This window comes from Melospiza georgiana, chromosome 18 (assembly GCF_028018845.1).
Source record: "Melospiza georgiana isolate bMelGeo1 chromosome 18, bMelGeo1.pri, whole genome shotgun sequence".
NCBI lineage: Eukaryota > Metazoa > Chordata > Aves > Passeriformes > Passerellidae > Melospiza > Melospiza georgiana.
Window position 1 is genome coordinate 2,698,579 of NC_080447.1, and position 17,697 is coordinate 2,716,275.

Here is a 17,697-nt window from a genome sequence, read left to right on the forward strand (position 1 = left end):
AGCTCACAAATCCCAGGTTCTATTCTGGTTTCCAAGTGAGACCCAACCTTGTGTGCACACATGCACACAGGGCTTCTCCTGATCTTATCTCTCTGGCATTACAAAAAAATCTGAGGGTAGGAGAAGAATCTCACATTTCATTTTGTTGACTCCATTAGCTCCATGAAGGAGTTGTGATGCTTTTTATGTTTGAAATTCCTCATTGCAATATAATTAAAAGCTCCTTCAGGAATTGCCTTTATCTGTATCATGTTTGTTTATTTTCTTTATCTGTTCTGACCTTTCCATTACACTTTTCAATGAATTCTCACATCTCAAATATCCAGAGATTTCACTCCTGAATTGCTTTTCAGGCAGTGGCAGGGTCAGCTGAGGATACTCCCAGCGAGGACGCTGACTCGTGCGCTGGGAAATTCGGTGACGTTGGAGAACACAAATTCCTTTGTGTTCCAGCAACCCAAACCTGGGGCTGGATGGGGGCTTGGGGGCCTGAGCAACAATATTCAGGATCAGCCTGAGGAGGTTTCACAGGGACATCGGGTTGGGAATCCTGGGCATGCCCAGAGACAGGGACTGGATTCCTGCTTTTGCTTCTGTTCCATTCCAGAGGGGGTTTGTTCATCCAGAAAATGACATTAATACAGCAACTTGTTGATCTGGCTACATGGCCAACAGAATTCACTATGACTTGTCAATTATTTTGAGATTCTGTGATGGAGTTGCTGCACCAAATAGTTCATTTTAACCCAATTTGTGGGTGTGCCAATGTAGTCACATGGATTCACAGGATCAGAGTCGCTTCTCTTAAGCTGTCCACAAATACTTTACATGACAATGCCATCAAATCAGGGAACTGGATATTCTGGAGTTAGACCTTGAGCCATCAGTCAGAGTCAGAGTGTAACAGAGCTATAAAAGTGTGCATTGACACGGAGTGTGATCAAATTAATATAAACAATACACTCCCAAGCATATGCCACTTATCCCAGATAAATCCCACTGGCATATCTAGATTTAGTTTCCATGTTACTCCTTGGATTTGATCATTAGGTAACACTGGACAACATTGATATTGAAGGGAGCAAATCTTGTACAGGATAAATGACAAGAACATTTACTCTGTCAGTTCTCCTTTTACTTCCAGCAGGGAAACTGCATTATCATTGCCACAAACTAATCCCATTTTGTCCCTGAGTGCAGGAGGTCTGGAGCAGAGCAATACAAATGAATTAAAATATATTGATTGTATAGAAAATTAAGTGCAAACTATTTAACACATCCTAAGTGATTAGATGCAATAAAACCTTGCAGAGACAATTGCACAGCTGGCAACCCAAGTCAGGAGAGAACAACTGGGGGAGAGAGGACCTGGCTCCAGACCTTGGCTTTTCCACTGGGAGCCTGACAAACACCCTTTGTGCTGGAGGGGACAGGTGTCAGCCCCTTCCAGTCCCCATTTAGATTTTACATCAGGTCTCTGTGAGCTCTGCCTTGAAATCCCATTTTTCTAAGCAAAGGCAAATACCTTTTATTGGCACTGGTTCTAGAGGAGCAAAGGTGTTACATAAAGGGCTGCTGAGATTCTGGATTACACAATATTTTTAAGGGCCATGTGATACATCAGAAACTATTTATGTGTACATTTGAAAGTAGCTGTTGATTACCCAAACTAATTCTTATCCTAAACAGATCAACAATGCCAAGAAGGTTCAGAAAAACAATTCTGCAGTAGCATAAAATTAAACTGTCTTGTTTGTGGGTACACGAAAGGATTAAAGAGTATAATTTTACTCTCTTAGACCAAATGAATTCCTAAATTGGAAAAGCAGCTCTGTCCAAGGTCGCCTCTGTTGTTTCCAAAAATATCTCGAAACAAACGCAAGAGGGGCACTTTGTTGGGTGTTATCTAGACATATATAGTTTCAATCAAATTCTTCAACAAGTGTCAGAATAAAAGTCAAACATTTGTCTGACACTGCCAAGTCACCGGCAAGTGAATCCCCTCAAAGGCTGGAAATAAATTTGATAACAGAATTAAGAATTAGGGGATGTTTTCTTTAAAGAAAAAGCCACATTAATTTGGGATTGAATTGTAAACACCTTTCAGAGATTTCATGAAAGGGTTGTCTAATTCTTTCCACAACACTGGGTGAAGTGATACAAGGTTGTGTCCATGACCCCAGGAAAATATTTATAGTGCTTTTTCCAGTATATGAGTTCCCTCTTTCCCTCTCTTTGTGTTTTATGATCAGCCTTCAATTAAACCAAGAAGCAGAAAAGAACCTTCATGGTGTGAGAGTTTAAAGTGCTGCATTTCCCGTAGAAATATTGAAGTGCAGCATAGTAAATAAAAACCACAAAAGGAGCAGTAACACCACAGCAAGAGCCCCCTGTGAGTGAGCCACTGTTGGAGCCTGGTCAGGAGCTGTGGGAGATTTTTCTGGAGGAGATCTAATGTCAGGATGGTGCTGGCACTGCCCAGCCCCTGGCACTGCCCCATCCCTGGCACTGCCCATTGCCCTCGCTGCCCCAGGAGCATGAACTGCCTCCCTCACTGCTCCCTGAGCCCACAGAAGGGAAAACCAAGGACAGAAACCCTTTGGGCCACAAGATGCAACATCAGTGTGAAATATTTGTGGAACAGGTTGTCTGTGGGTGACTTTCCGTGCTCTGATAGTTCTGTTTGCTTTTTAACGCGCTGTAAAAACACGGCAGGCTCCGAGCACACGACGAGGGAGATGGGGACAGTGTTTTATAAATACTTTATAAAACCTCCAAGGTTTTAATGCTGCAGTCCACAGAAAGCTGCTTTAGGGCACTGCATCATTTAAATAGCAGTTGATAAGCAAAATGTACAATTTTAATGTGATTTTAATTTTAAATGTTTCCATTTTTAGAATTCCAAAGTAATTAATCAGCCATTTTTGCTCTTGGTAATTCTTCACTAATGGCTGTAAAACTTCTATAATAACTGCAAAGAAATGCCTAAACCCTGGTTTACTCACCAGAAAATGCTGTGGTAGTGTAAACCAAGTCAACTGCTGAATTATTAATGCTTTATAACCTTAGAATTTCAACTGCTGTTTAAAAAAGAGTAATCCAGTTTCAAAAAACCAAACATCCCCAAATTTTAACTGCAGAGAATCTTAATGATTTTTAGGGGTTTTTTTCAGTGTGAACCAGTTGTAAAATGTATAAAGAAATTGGGAGATTGGTTCCCTCATTATTTCCCTTACTTGGTCATTATTTGTATGTGATGTAAATCTTTATGGTTTTGTTGTTGTTGCTCCCAAAGAGCAAAGCAAATTTCCTATTCAATTCAAGGAAAAATAAGCAGGGAGAGAGAAAGGAATTTCTCTTTGATAGCCAGTAAGATCCCATTTCCCATATTCCTGTCAACTGCATTTTTCTGGTATTAGCAAAAAGTGCAGGTTTGGGCTTTATCCTATTTCAAGAGTAGACTTAATTAAGTGCTTATTGTATAAATGAGTGGGTTTAGAACTTGAGCAGTTGCAATAAAATTCAGAAGCTTAAAAATGACATCTCACTGTGTATTAAGAGACTGAACTGAAGCAGGAAAATAGACATTGGCTTGAGTAGATCCATTTGCAGGAAAAAAACTCCAGCTCCTGGCTTTTAACAAATGCTGGATGTCTGTATCCTAATTAGCAAAAATTGAGTTTTTTCATTACTATGCAGAATGGAATGGCAAAAAAAGAAGCAAAAATACACTTTTAAATAATAAATATAAATAATGGCTTTAAATACAAGGGAAAGAATACAGTTTTAGTCAAATGATAAACACTCAATATTTCAGCACTGGATTTGTGCAGCAGCCTCTCGTAAATGTCTACGAAAAATCAAACCACTTTGCTCAAGACTTGTTATTTCAATTGTTTGTGCTAAGAAAATCTTGCACAAACATTTAATTTTTGTTATAAATTAGAACATGTCCAGTGGGACATTGATTTGTGTTGGCTGAAAGGCGTTATTTTAGATAATTACTGTTATTTTTATTTTCAGTGTGCCATAAATCTGATGATGGGCCCTTTAATTCCTGCTTGTTCTGTCAGGATGAAGAACAGAGCTAAATCCAGCAGACCTTGTTTTGGCAAAACTCCCACTGAAGTCGGGGCTTGTGAAAGTCAGGTTTGTCTCCCGGTTCCTGCTGATTATTTGGGACATGTTTGCTCCCTCTGCAAGTCCCCAGAGCTGCTCACCCAGGATGACACCACAGGAATCAGGGAATCAGTGTGGAAAATGCCCTTTTCACCCACTGCCCTTGGAATAACACGGATTGCCTCGGGAGTTTGGAGAGCCCGCTTTAAATTCAGAGAGAATTTAAAGAACTCTTTAAACGAGCTGGAAATAGGTCAGATTCTGATTGTTAGAAAACAACTCTCCCCGTGGGTGGTGCCAGACAGGTGGGACCTTGTGATAAAGTTGTTGATTCGTGTAACACTTCCTTACTGGAGCGCTGGCAGGCCGGGGGTGTCGGTCCCGTTACGGTGCACTGCAGCCAGGCAGCTGAAGGGTTAACGGCGTTCCCGGGGCAGGAACCTCCTGCCGGCAGCGATAACCCAGAGCTGCTGGGATTTGCCTTGGAATGGGCTCTGAGCAAACAGGGCCAGACAGAACCAACCCAGAGCTGCCCCTGTCCCGGCCAGGGGGATGGAGGAGGGTCCCACGCTGTGTCACAGCCTTCCCCCAAGGGGACACTTCAGGTGACAGAGCTCAGTCAGTGACCATCTGCCACCCTGGGGGAGCTGGCTCCGGGCTGGCCAAGCACTGCCAGAGGGGATCCATGGGCTCTGCATCCATGGCTCCATGGGACAGGCACGGGGAGTGAGCTCCTGCTGCCTCTGGGCAGACACACAACACTGATCCCAGCTCTGAGCTGCACCTGCAGCTCCTGAGCCAGATCCCACACTGATCCCATGGGCACTACATGATCCATGGGCAGTACCTGATCCATGGGCACTACATGATCTATGGGCAGTACATTGATTCCATAGGGAGAACATGATCCATCACCTGCAGCTCCTAAGCAAGATCCCACATTGATCCCATGGGCAGTACCTGATCCATGGGCAGTACCTGATCCATGGGCAGTACCTGATCCATGGGCAGTACATTGATCCCATGGGCAGTACATTGATCCATGGGCAGTACCTGATCCATGGGCAGTACCTGATCCATGGGCAGTACATTGATCCATGGGCAGTACATTGATCCCATGGGCAGTACATTGATCCATGGGCAGTACCTGATCCATGGGCAGTACATTGATCCCATGGGCAGTACATTGATCCATGGGCAGTACCTGATCCATGGGCAGTACATTGATCCCATGGGCACTACATTGATCCCATGGGCAGTACCTGATCCATGGGCACTACATGATCCATGGGGAGAACATGATCCATCACTTGCAGCTCCTAAGCAAGATCCCACATTGATCCCATGGGCACTACATTGATTCCACAGGCAGTACCTGATCCATGGGCATCTCCAGGCACTGCTGCCACCTGTGCTGCAGCCTGTTCTGCAACTGAGAACAGTATCAACTGCAGGGAAGTCTTGTCAAGAAAGCTCTGCAAACTGGAATGTTTAAACACAAAACCCTTCATGGCTGCGGGCACCTATGTGCATGTGACATCCTCAGGAGTAATGTCCATGACAGTAAAGAGATGAAAATAAGCAATCCTAGGTTTGGGTAGCAAAGGAAGTTTTATAACATCCATTTTAGTTATTATAGTTCAAGTGGAAGTAAGATGGTAGCTCTAATGTAAACCAGATTATCTGATACCCTGATGGTAAATGACTGCTACTAAAACACAGTGGATGTGCTGCTTTCCCATGCCAGTTTCTGATGTCTGGAACTATTTCATCTCTCAGGTCCATGTGGATCTCGCTGTAGCTCCAAGGTCAGCTGAAATCAACATCACTAAATGCCCCAAAGCTGCAGAATATTGCAGCAGTTTTATAGCTGGGATGGATGCCTCCTCATCCAGTTCTGGACAGGGATAAGGAGAAGCCTTTGGAACCAAAGTGAGCTGCTGCTCATGTGACTGTTTGGATTGGTGTTCCAGCTGGGACAAATCTGGTAAGTGCTGCTGCCTCAAATTTACCTAAATTTTTGATTTATTTGGACCTTCCCAATAGAAATGCAAGTATTTTGCCATTTAGAATGTTTAATCTTATTAACCAGCCAGGCTATTAGTAATAACAAAGTGAAAATTTGAGAAGTTAGCTTTTTTTGTAGCAAGATAGGGAGATAAAACTGTGAAATTCCAAGATTTTTGAATGCTCCCATCAAATCCTCAACTAGGTAGAAAAGCCAGCGAACAGAATCCATTAAAGCTGCATCTATTAAATGTCCACTTGTATAAAAAGCTAAAAATAGTGTTTGAGTTTTTCAATTTTCCTTTGATAACAGTTATTATGATTTTTTGCTTCATCTCAGAAAGTCATTTTGCTGCTGCTGCAGTGTATAATGTGTGCCCTTTCTTGGTGCAGCACAAATGACAGAGCACTAATCAGATCAGAACAACAATCACGTCATCTTTGAGTAACTAGCAATAAACTGTTTTTATAAGGAAGAAAGATGAACTATTTTTAGGGTAACTGAACAGAAAACCAGCAAATGATTGTACTCAGTCTTACTCCACATCACTGCTGTGAATTTCCAAGGCATTGCTTTTCCCTGGGCAGCAGGCTAATCCCTGTCATACATCTTTGTGTAAATGGTCCAGTCAAATAGGATTTCTAAGGTTTGGGTAAAAGTTTTGACTTCCAGTCTATGAAATCCCCTTTCTCCCTGCCCTGTAGTGACTCCGAACCACAGGCTGATCCCTGAGTAACCTAAATGTCCATTTTTGGTGATTGTCCCACGTTTTCAGTGTGTCTCACATCTCCTTGTCTGTTATTTTCCTGTTGCTGTCAAGCCTTCGGCAGTCCAGGGATGGCTTTGCCATGGCTCCTGCAGCTCTGCACCTGGGCAGGGGATGATGGCACAAAGCCCCCAGGTGTCTCTGGAGATGGCAGTGCCCACCCACACAGCCTGGCCTTTCCTGAGCATTCCCTGCAGGGATTCCTGCCCTGCCTCACTGAATCCTGCAGCAATCAGCTCCTGGAGGCAGGGGGTGGTGGCACAGCTCCACCTGTGCCTGTGCCTTCCTTCCCCCCTGTGCCAGGGGCACCCTGCTCCTCTCCCTGGCCTGGGACAGTGGGGTCAGTGTGCAGCTGTTGGGAAAAACTATCTCCAGCTATTTGGCAGCGTGGGAGGGTGGCATGAGGATGTCCTGGGATCTGTGAGACCCACTCCTCACACCCTGAGCCCTTTGGAAGCTTCTCAAATAAATGTCATTAAATAACCCATTTTTCCTGTGACCCAGCCATCAACAATTTCCTTCTTTCACCTAAAAAATGTAAAAAAGAAGAATACCATACAGTCAAAATGTAGTTTTGCCTGTTTTTATTTTAGTCCTGTTAACAAATATATTTAATGCAAAGGCAAACCAGGAACTCTATATATAATTACTATACTCTCTGGATATAGAAACCAGCAGAAGATCTCATAGTTAGGTATCAAAGAAAGCAAAATTACTTTTTTTATATCCTGAAAAAAGACACTCTACTTCAAGCAGGAAAAACTATAAAAACCCCCACCAACCTATCTAGGAATCCAGTAAGCCAAAGGAGAGCAGCAGGAGCTCTGTCCCCCAGAATTATCTCTGTGCTGCTGATCTGTGACAGGGCCAGGAGCTGCTCCTCTGCAGTGGTGACGTGTGAGGGACACTCAGTCCTCACCTCCATCCCTGTGCCCCTGGGCCACCTCTGAGGGCAGGGACAGCTGCCTGAGGCTCCCAGCTCAGGGCTGCACTCCAGGCCAGATGCAAGAACCCCTGGGCCATATCTGCATCCATGGATAACCTCCAGCCCTGGGATGACCCTCTCTGTGTGTGTAATCCCTTTGGAATTGCACTGTGCAGACAAAACAGCTCCAAACTCCTCCCTGGGGAAAGCTTCAGCCGAGCTCCCTTTACATTTCCACTCTCAGAAAATACAGAGGGGGTAAATGTGCAAGGAAAAATCTTCTGTTAAAAACAACAGCAGCAAAAGATAATGGAAAAAGCTCAGAATCCAAGTGATTGTTCTGCAGGCAATCAGCTGAGCTCAACCGTGCAAGGAAAGAATGGGCAGCAGTGCTGGGGCCAGGCCAGCAGCTCCTGCTGCCACACTGCCTGGGTAAGGACAATGGGGACAGCAGGGCCAAGCCAGGAGGGCCACAATTATACAACATCAAGACTCTCAGGCCTTGCAGAAATGTAACCTTATCGATAGAGAATGAGAGGCAGAGCAATTACATGAGTTTTCTGTGACCCTGCAGAGGATTTGTTTCCCTTTGATCTCCCTGCAGATGCCATTCCTGGCCTCCTGAAACACAGATTTATGAGCAGGTTCAGCCCAGTGCAGCCCTCCCAAAGCTTCCAGCCATGGCACATGGGCACTGAGACACGGAGCAAAAGCTTCCAGAGGGGCTCTTTGCTCTCTCTGTTTATGCACCAAAACCAAACCATGTACAAAAACTGTAGAATTGATGAAAGCAACAGTATTTAACAAGAGTCCTCCTACTCCATGTGGGTATCAGGAGGAAGCATTCATAACACAAGCCTATCTTTACCTCCTTCCTGAATGATCTGACCAATAGCTGCTTGATTTTGTTGTTTCAGAAAACATTCTCTCTTACATTCCATTAATTTCTCAAAGTCCTGCCACATTTTCATTTGCTTCATATTCGGCCCGTGACTTTCCCGGACAACTTTCTGTTTCTCTCGTAGTTTCTGTTAAAAATACACAAATATCAGATTTCTGCAACAGCTCTACACCACAAAAGTTGCTCACATAAGCAGCTTGGAGTGACAGAGATTTTTATATGCTATGGAAATATTGTTTTGTTCACACTGATAACACTCCTTGCAAGTGCTAAAGGCATTAACACCTGGGACTTAGATCTTTGTATGGATTGACAACTATTTCCATGGTTTTTAACTGTCTAGTCTTATCTACTTGAGAACTTATGCTAAAAATCTGACATCATTTCCATGCAGAGCCCTTGCAGTATCAAGGTACAACCTGCAATGGATTCACACCAAGATACTCTAACACAAAATCCATGTTTTACAATTAAACCCCCTCCTGATTATTAAGAGAGGCAGCCCAGACCTGTAAAAATCACTCAGACTGAGTAAGAAAAGGAAATTAATAAAAGCTGTTTGGTGTGACTTGCTAAGCCCAGCCTCGTCCCTGCTGATCTGAGCTTCAGACAAGATTAAAACTGGACAACTGCTTTTGTCTGACACTGCTGATCCCCTGGCCTTTAGCAGCAGTGATAAGGGTGACAGGCTCACAATTTATTGTCTTCAACAGGTTGCTTTATATACAACAGAAAATCTGAGCTGGCACAGTTCCTTATGCCCTGCTCAGGGTCTTATCCAAATGGTTTTCAGGGAATGTGCTGTCACATTGAGCTGTTTGCCTATCCCTTAGAGCAGCCCATGCTATTCCCTGCAGGAAATCAAGCCCTGAGGAGGGAGCAGGATCCTTTTCCAGGGTATTAATTACCAATGCCAGCAGTGATGGAATTTTCTTTGTAGGCTGCACAATGCTTTTTATAAAAGACTGACCACAGCCCCACAAAAATACAAACTGTACAATGGCTGTACAAGGTAAAAGCCTCATTCTTACCTTCCCAAGGTTTTCTTGTTCAAGGATTATTCGTGTATACTGTTCTCTAAAGGAAACATAAAAATATTTTATCATTATTTGGTTCTGTGTAACAGGACAGAATAATGATACAAACATGGAAAATAATGGAAGTATTGGTAGGTTCATAAATGAGACAGAAGAGGAAACACAAAGAAACCTTTTTGTCATTGGACAAAATGAATCCTTGATATGAAGGATCAGATCTCCTTGTCTCAGCTGTGCAGCTGGGAAAAGTGATCCTGGCTGAGGTCTCTTACATTTTTGAAGCAGGCATGATCACTGCTCCTTCCAGCTTGAGGCCAACAGTGAGGCCATGCAGATGAGATCCTGATCCTTTTTATAATTAATTTATCCTGGTGACATCCTGAGGGGAGTCACAGCCTCACTCGTACAGGTGTCAGAATTTACAGACCCACAGCCCTTGACTGCTGTGAATGCAGGGTTGGGATGAGGGTGAAAGGCCAGGAATGAGGGAGAATGGCCAAGAATGAGGAGGAATGGCCAGGAATGAGGGGGAAAGACCAGGAATGAGGGGAAAATCCAGGAATGAGGAGAAATGGCCTTTCAGCCCAGCCTGACCAGGCCACTGAGTGCAGTGGCAATGTGCACGTTCCTCTCCCAGAACAGCCCTCACATTTAGGGCCTGAATACAGGCTGAGAAGTGTTAATGCTGACTTGCAGCATGGAAAGCCCTGGCTGGCCACCTCTGTCTGTACCAGGTGGCCTCATCTCTCTGCCATACCTGACACATGACCCCTGGCAGTAAAATCTGCAAACCACCACAGCACCGTGCACAGATAGCACAGGCACTTATCTTTAGCTTTTCTGAGATGTGACAATAGAAAAAAACCTGTGCACTGAGCCATTTGGAAAAAAAAAATCAATTCTATTTTGTGTGTAATTGTTACATTTTTCTGGTGTGAGAATCAGCTAATGGAATTCCAAATAACCCAGCTCATTTAAAGAGCTTTCCAAAGTGCTCAGGGTAGATGACCTCTGAGTAGAGAAATCCTGATTTCCAGAAAGAAATGTTCCCCTTCACGATGCCAGAGCCTGAGGGTTTCCAGGAGTGAGAGCAGCTGTGTGGACCCCAAGCTCTGTGTTCCCTTACTCCTTCCCTTTCTCCCAAGTACTGCAGGACTTTGATTGGAGCACTGGGGCCTGGCCCAGCTGGTCCTGGAGCTGGATCACTTTGGGATCTCGTGCTCTTGGACAATTCCAGCCAGAACAGATCAGAGCTGTGCTGAGGCTGCTCCAGGTGCTGTCCCACTGATCCCAGCAATCCTGGCTGAAGCTGTTCTTTGCCCTGGCACACAGCACATGTTCTCACACATTTGGCCTCCAGAACACCCTCTTTTTCTTTTTTTTTTTTTTAAGTAGAGTTTTCAAAGTAATCATCAGAAGATTTTCTGTCTTTCCTAGTAAGTTTTTCTTTACTATTTATAATGATGACTGGAAAGAATGTAACTTAATAACTTTGTTAAAACCCTACAACTTTTTATTTTTAGAAAAGAAAATTAACTTTTCACATTCCTAACAAGTGACTCCACGGAACAGAGAGTTTATATTGAATAAAGAGGATCTGAATTAAGACATTTTTTGTTCAATACATTGTTAGGAAAGTGCAATTCTATTTATGGATCATTTTTACTCCGTTTACATTCCAGCACTTGCTGAAAAATACATTCAGGTTCTGAAGGGATGTCTAGAGAAAAATGTCATCGTCTCATTTTATATTTTGCTGAGATCTCTCCACTGAACTTTGCTGTAACTCAATGAAATGAGACAGCTCTGTGACCTCTTAGCAAGGTCAGGGCTGGCTGGTCCCTGTGGGAGGATCATTTCCACAGTGGGGCAGTGAAACAGGGACAGCACAGAGGGGTGACAGCCTGCTCACATTCCCTGCCCATAGCAGGCACTGCAGGGCTGGGCTCGTGCTCCATCCCAGCACTGGGCTCTGATGGTGCTGTGTCAATCCCACACCCTGCATGTCCAATCCCACACCCTGCATGTCCAATCCCACACCCTGCATGTCCAATCCCACACCCTGCATGTCCAATCCCCACACCCTGCATGTCCAATCCCCACACCCTGCATGTCCAATCCCACACCCTGCATGTCCAGTCCCACACCCTGCATGTCCAGTCCCACACCCTGCATGTCCAATCCCACACCCTGCATGTCCAATCCCACACCCTGCATGTCCAATCCCCATCCTGCATGTCCAATCCCACACCCTGCATGTCCAATCCCACACCCTGCATGTCCAATCCCACACCCTGCATGTCCAATCCCCACACCCTGCATGTCCAATCCCACACCCTGCATGTCCAATCCCCACACCCTGCATGTCCAATCCCCACACCCTGCATGTCCAATCCCCACACCCTGCATGTCCAATCCCACACCCTGCATGTCCAATCCCCACACCCTGCATGTCCAATCCCCACACCCTGCATGTCCAATCCCCACACCCTGCATGTCCAATCCCCAGGATTTGAGCTGGAGTGAACCAACCCGAGCTCCCACTCCCCACTGTCTGACCCTGCTGCCTCATCCTCATCCTCATGAATATTCACATCATCACTAAGGTTTTACCTGTTCAGCCTTCTGCTTAATTGTGCTATTTCATCTTTCCTTCATTAGATAAATGTTTATTTCCTGCAGCCTTTCATTATTTTGTGAGATGGCGCAAGAGCCCTCTCAGCCTCCATCACCTTTTCTCTGCTCATCTTCTCTTCTCCCTCCCCAACATTTGTAGTTTTGATTCTTTGCTTACTCTTACTTTGCTACACTCTTTACTACCCAGTGTTTGAGCACTCCCATGCCTCCCATCCTTGCAGAAGGTCTCTGTGATGGATCTTACTCTGGTCCTTCCCTTCCTGGTGATCTCTGCCTCCTCTTCCAGACCATGGAGCTGCAGCTCCACTGCTACCAGTGGAAAGGGTCTGATGGATTCTCCTGAGAGAATCCCTGGAGTTTTCTCACTGTCTGACACATTTCCCTATCAATGGCCATAAAACTGAGCAAACATGAATTTTAGAACTGTTTTGATAAATGTTTTCATGACTAGGAAATACTGTGGTGGGAAAGCAAAGACCACTGGTAAAACTGCTGACACCAACTGGATTATTTTGTTGTCAACAAGGATCTCTAAGATTTACTTTTCTGGAAAACAGAATATCTATTTCATGCAATATTCTGAAACTCTGAAAAGCTAATTATTTTGATATTAGGGTATTTTGACACTTTTACCAACTGGAAATTATAAATGTTTTGGATTTTCCTGATGCTTAATTTTGAAACAGTTTGTTGACTGTTGCCTGAATTTTGTTTCAGCTTTTACGTTGTATTAGAAGATTGAACATACACAAAATTTTCAACAGGATACTTTCACAAAAATATTTAGTTAAGTTACACTTAGTTAAGTGCAAAAAATCTCTATGACATGGTAACATTTAGACTTAGCACAGATAATGAATCTAAAATATCTCATTCTCAGAAAACATTTCCATCTTTGGCAGGAAAAATTTCTATTTAAAATAGAAAACTACACCAAAAATAATCAGCAGCTCAATTTATAGTATTTCCTGTTTCTCTTGCTGCCAGTCAAAGGCAAGGGGTCCTGAAAGGAGTCATGGGATGAAGGAAGTGGCTTTTTACTGGAGTCATTGAAACTGAGGGTAAGGATGGAGGTTCAGGGATGGTGCAGAACCATCCCCAGGGTGTGGGGCTGCCAGCTAAAGCCTGGCCTGGGCTGAGAATCTCCAGTGGGAGGACAAATCTCCTGCTATGTCTGACAGAACTTGTACATTCACAGCAGTATAGGCTGGAATCCGAGATGCTTATTTTTAGATTATTATAGAGTTTCTAAATTTATCAGGTGAACTCCTCCAGCCCAAATGCCAATGAGAAAATTCCTGACTTCAACCCCAGTTTGTGAATCTCCTTCAGGTCACCCTGAGGGGACAGAATCGTTCCAGGGGAGAGAATGGAGCCCTGCCCCGCTCACCGAACCGCCCTGCGCCGCTCCTGCGGCTCCGGGGACACGTAGGCCTTCATCTCCTCCTTGGCACGCTGCAGCTGCACCTCCAGGCTCTGCAAGGAGCACACATCAAACACATACATGGTATGTTATAACATAGTATGTTATAATTGCCATTTCATCTCACAGTGAACAGTTTGTGCTCTCACCCTTTTCATGCAGTTAATGTAACGGTAGTTGCTCTCTTCCTGGGCACACTCATCAAGAAGCCCTTTCACTTCCTGTGGATAGAGAATAAAATTCCAAAGCACATGGTGACTGCAGGCTCCCAGGAGATGCCCTGTGTTGCCATATAAGCCATGAGAGTTAATAACAACAATAACAATAATACCACTGAATTGATAATTTCTCAAATAGTTATAAAATTTGGCCTTCTCTTAACTCTCTTTTAGAGTAAAAGACAACCAAGTGGTTTTAGATGTGCAGTTTCAGTCACAGTCAGAGATGCAAAATGGCTGTTAACAGGTTTTTATTAATGCCTGACTTGTAACAGACACTTCAGCAGTGCTGCCAAGACTCCTGTTCCTCAGCACATCTGAAGTGCCAGGCACAGCTGTGAACAAGCATTTCCTAGAACACATCTGCAAAGTGCATGTTAGAAGCTACAGACATGCCAACAGGATGTTAATTGCCAATCAATAATTATATGGAGGAGTCTGGACATAGTAGGTTGCTCCCATCTCTAAATGGTCCATTTCCAAAAAGCCTCATGATCCCAATGGAATTCCTGTACACATTCCAGGCTGCACAGCTTTGCAATTCCAGAGCTCTGTCACTGTGTCATTTCCAGACCATCAGCTGGAAAACTGAATTCTACAGTTCAACTCCTGTCCAGCTCAGTCAGTGGCTGTGATTGTCACCACCTGGTAGAAAATGACTGAGTTGTCTGCCAAGAACAAAAGCCTTGATTGCTGTTGTAAAATAGTTCCTTTGGAAGGTCCATTTCACACCAGGTCCATCTGGTATGATAAGGAACTTTTAGAGCAGGGAGATAACTGTCTGTATATCCACCCACACTTTAAACTCCCTGTTTACCTTGCAGTATATTCTTCTGAGGGCAAGGCCTTGAGAAACCAAGCCCAGTCAAAATTCACAGGAGTGATGGAGTGAGACAAAGCAGGAATTCAAGACAGTCCCACTTAATGAAGTCTCCTCACCACCAGTTTCAGTCATTAATTATCCACTGAATTTGCTGCTAATGCAGTGAAACTGCTAACTACATATAAAGATTTGCCTTGATCAATTAATCTTTATTTTATGGACAGACACTGTGCAGGGCAGCAGCATTTGTGGCAGACACATCCTTGCTGATCAGAGCTGCACCCTGAGCCCACGTGCTGCTGCTCAGGAGCTGTGTGACTGCAGGCATGGCCTGGGGTCACCCTGCCTCACTGAGCTGTGCTTTGCTGGTGCTGGGGAGGCAGGGCAGCACTGCAGCCCAGCATCAGTGCAGGGCAGGAGGCAGGAGGCAGGGCCAGCCCCCCTCACCTGCTCCAGCGCAGAGCGATTGGTCTCCAGCCCGGCCGCACAGCTGTCGTACTGCATCTTCTTCTCTTCACATTCCTGAGTTAATTCCTTGGTGAAAAAGCAAAAGGGCACAAAGTGAAATCTTCCTTTGGCTGGCAGGTGACACTCAGGCCCCTCACACAGCAGCCCCAGCTCCTGCAGTGTGACCCTCACTGTGGTTACACAGGGAAGCCACCAGCACCCCCCATCCTGGGGATCAGAGAGAAGGAAATTCCCTCTGTTCCCTGCCAGGGTAACAAGGCTGTGTTTGCAAGAAGAAAGAACAAATAAATATAAAAATAGACATTAAGAAAGGATCACTATAAGTGGTCCCTATGAAAAGCCAGATTTCCACTTGTACACAATCAACCTCTTTGCTGGATTTCATCTGCTGGCACTTTGAATGGAACCATTAAAAGTAGGATTTTTGGAAATTTCACTGATAGATAAATACATCAGTTTATTTAATTCCATGGTAATGAGCCAACTTATGGCAGCTGTACACCCAAAAGACTTTTTTTCCCCAGCTCTCTATAAAATTTTGAGAACAAATGGACAAATTTGTCAGAGCCACAGACTAAAGCAGGAATTAGATCAATGCAGCCAACATTTGGATGAGAAGTTATCTGCAATCCACTCAGAAAAACAGCATTGGTTGGGATCACCAGTGCTGAAATCCAGAAACAGCTTTGCAACTAATCTGAAACTAGCTTTGCTTTGGGTTTGAACTATGACTTTTCACATTTTTCCCTGATCTAGTAATTTTTTAAATTGCTATAAAGGACTGAATTCTGTGCCTGCACTGTCAGCTTTTACAAATCCCAACCTTTAGCACGTTGCTTGCTGCAAACGCTGTTGACACATTCTGCTATTTCCAGCTTTCCCTCAGAGCTGATCATGTCCTTGTAGAGCCCTTCAGAGATCTGCAAATTGGATTTATTTGTGGGTTGACTCGGTTTACACAGAAAGAAAGGAGTGTTTCCACAAACCTGGCAGGTCTGGCGCAGCTGCCTCAGCTCTTTGATGACAGGAGCAAGGCTTGCCTTCTTCTCTGCCACCATGGCATTCAGCTTCTTCACCTGAGAAAGGGAAAAAATAATATTCATTAACTCTATAACCCTAATTGTACATTTGTCTAATTAGGAATGTGAAAAGAAAGGGAAGTAAAATACAGAGAGAAAAAATGTGAGATGAAACCTTAATTATCCAACTGAAGTTCAGGCCTAATTAATGAAGGAGGAAAGCCCATCTGGCAGTGGGGCCATTCCCACAAATGAGGCAAATTCTGCTCCCCCTGTTCCAACTGAGGACATCCCAAAGAGTCCAGGGCACTGCCCTGGGGCAGACACCAAAGAGCTGAAGGAGCAGGGGAGGTGAAGGGGATGCACAGAGGGGCTCAGAGAAAGGAAGAAATCCTTAAGAAAACAAATACACTTGCATAGGTTAAATAAAGCTTGAAAATGCTAAAACTGAGTCACTTTGATATATTTAGACTGAAAATTCAAATTGCATCCACCTTTCTGTTGAGAGAAATTCTATTTTAGTTACACCATTGTATTTCAGAAGTGCCCTAATGAGTTAAAAAGATGCTATTTTGCTTTTTGCTCTCTTATAATATTTTTAAATTAGAAATTCAAGTTCTTTCTTGCTTCTATGGCTATGTGGGCAGGTAAATTAAAACATGACAGTTCTAAGGGCAATTGAAAATCAGGCTATAAAGAAAAAGACAAGCTATTTAGCTCTTTAAGCATATTAAGTATCTTTTCAACAAATGCTTAACTCCAGTGATTTACAAACATTTTAGAAAAAGCCTCCATTATAGATTCAAACCATTCGTCTCTTTCAAATAATGTGTCAAATAAGAGCAAATATGAAACCACTTCTGAAATTACAAAAAAAAAAGTGAAAAAATCAAAGACAAGAAGATTTGATGTCCCTAAAGTTTCTGAAGGAGAGAAAAGAAGGATTTATTTGCAAGACTTTAAAGAAAATAAATGCACTTTTTAGTAAACTTCGTCAAGATTATCTTTGCAGATGTTTTTGTTATAAATATTTATATTTTATATAAACACAGATTAAAGAAATTTATAAACCCAAACAAAAGCATTAAATTGGGTTTTATATGCTGAGGAACCAGACACTCAAACTGAGGAAATGCAATAGTTTAAGACAAAAATCACCATTTCAGACATGTTATCTAAAGTCTGGCCTTTCACTTCATCCATTTCACTCTTCACTGCAGAGACTCTTTCCAGCTCCTCCTGGGTGTAGCTGTATCCAGAGATTCCTTTCTTCTCCTCAATTGCTTGCTGCAGACACAAACAATCAATGCTGCATGTGAGTCCACTAACCAAGAAACAGCAAATTCCTTCTTG

At 43.7% G+C, this 17,697-nt stretch overlaps 1 protein-coding gene across 2 annotated transcripts in view; it reads right to left on the reverse strand.

The window, feature by feature from the left end:
- Window positions 1-7,475: 7,475 nt before the first annotated feature.
- Window positions 7,476-17,697, reverse strand: part of IFT81 (intraflagellar transport 81) — a 37,355-nt gene continuing 27,133 nt past the window's right edge. For both annotated transcript variants that reach the window (XM_058037093.1, XM_058037092.1), the window contains 7 exons: window positions 17,503-17,631; window positions 16,312-16,401; window positions 15,305-15,391; window positions 13,966-14,037; window positions 13,784-13,869; window positions 9,751-9,796; window positions 7,476-8,846 (listed from right to left, as the gene is read on the reverse strand). In XM_058037093.1, the coding sequence (XP_057893076.1) occupies window positions 8,664-8,846; window positions 9,751-9,796; window positions 13,784-13,869; window positions 13,966-14,037; window positions 15,305-15,391; window positions 16,312-16,401; window positions 17,503-17,631 (693 nt within the window). In that variant the 3' untranslated portion in view covers window positions 7,476-8,663. The remainder of the gene's footprint in view (window positions 8,847-9,750; window positions 9,797-13,783; window positions 13,870-13,965; window positions 14,038-15,304; window positions 15,392-16,311; window positions 16,402-17,502; window positions 17,632-17,697) is intronic.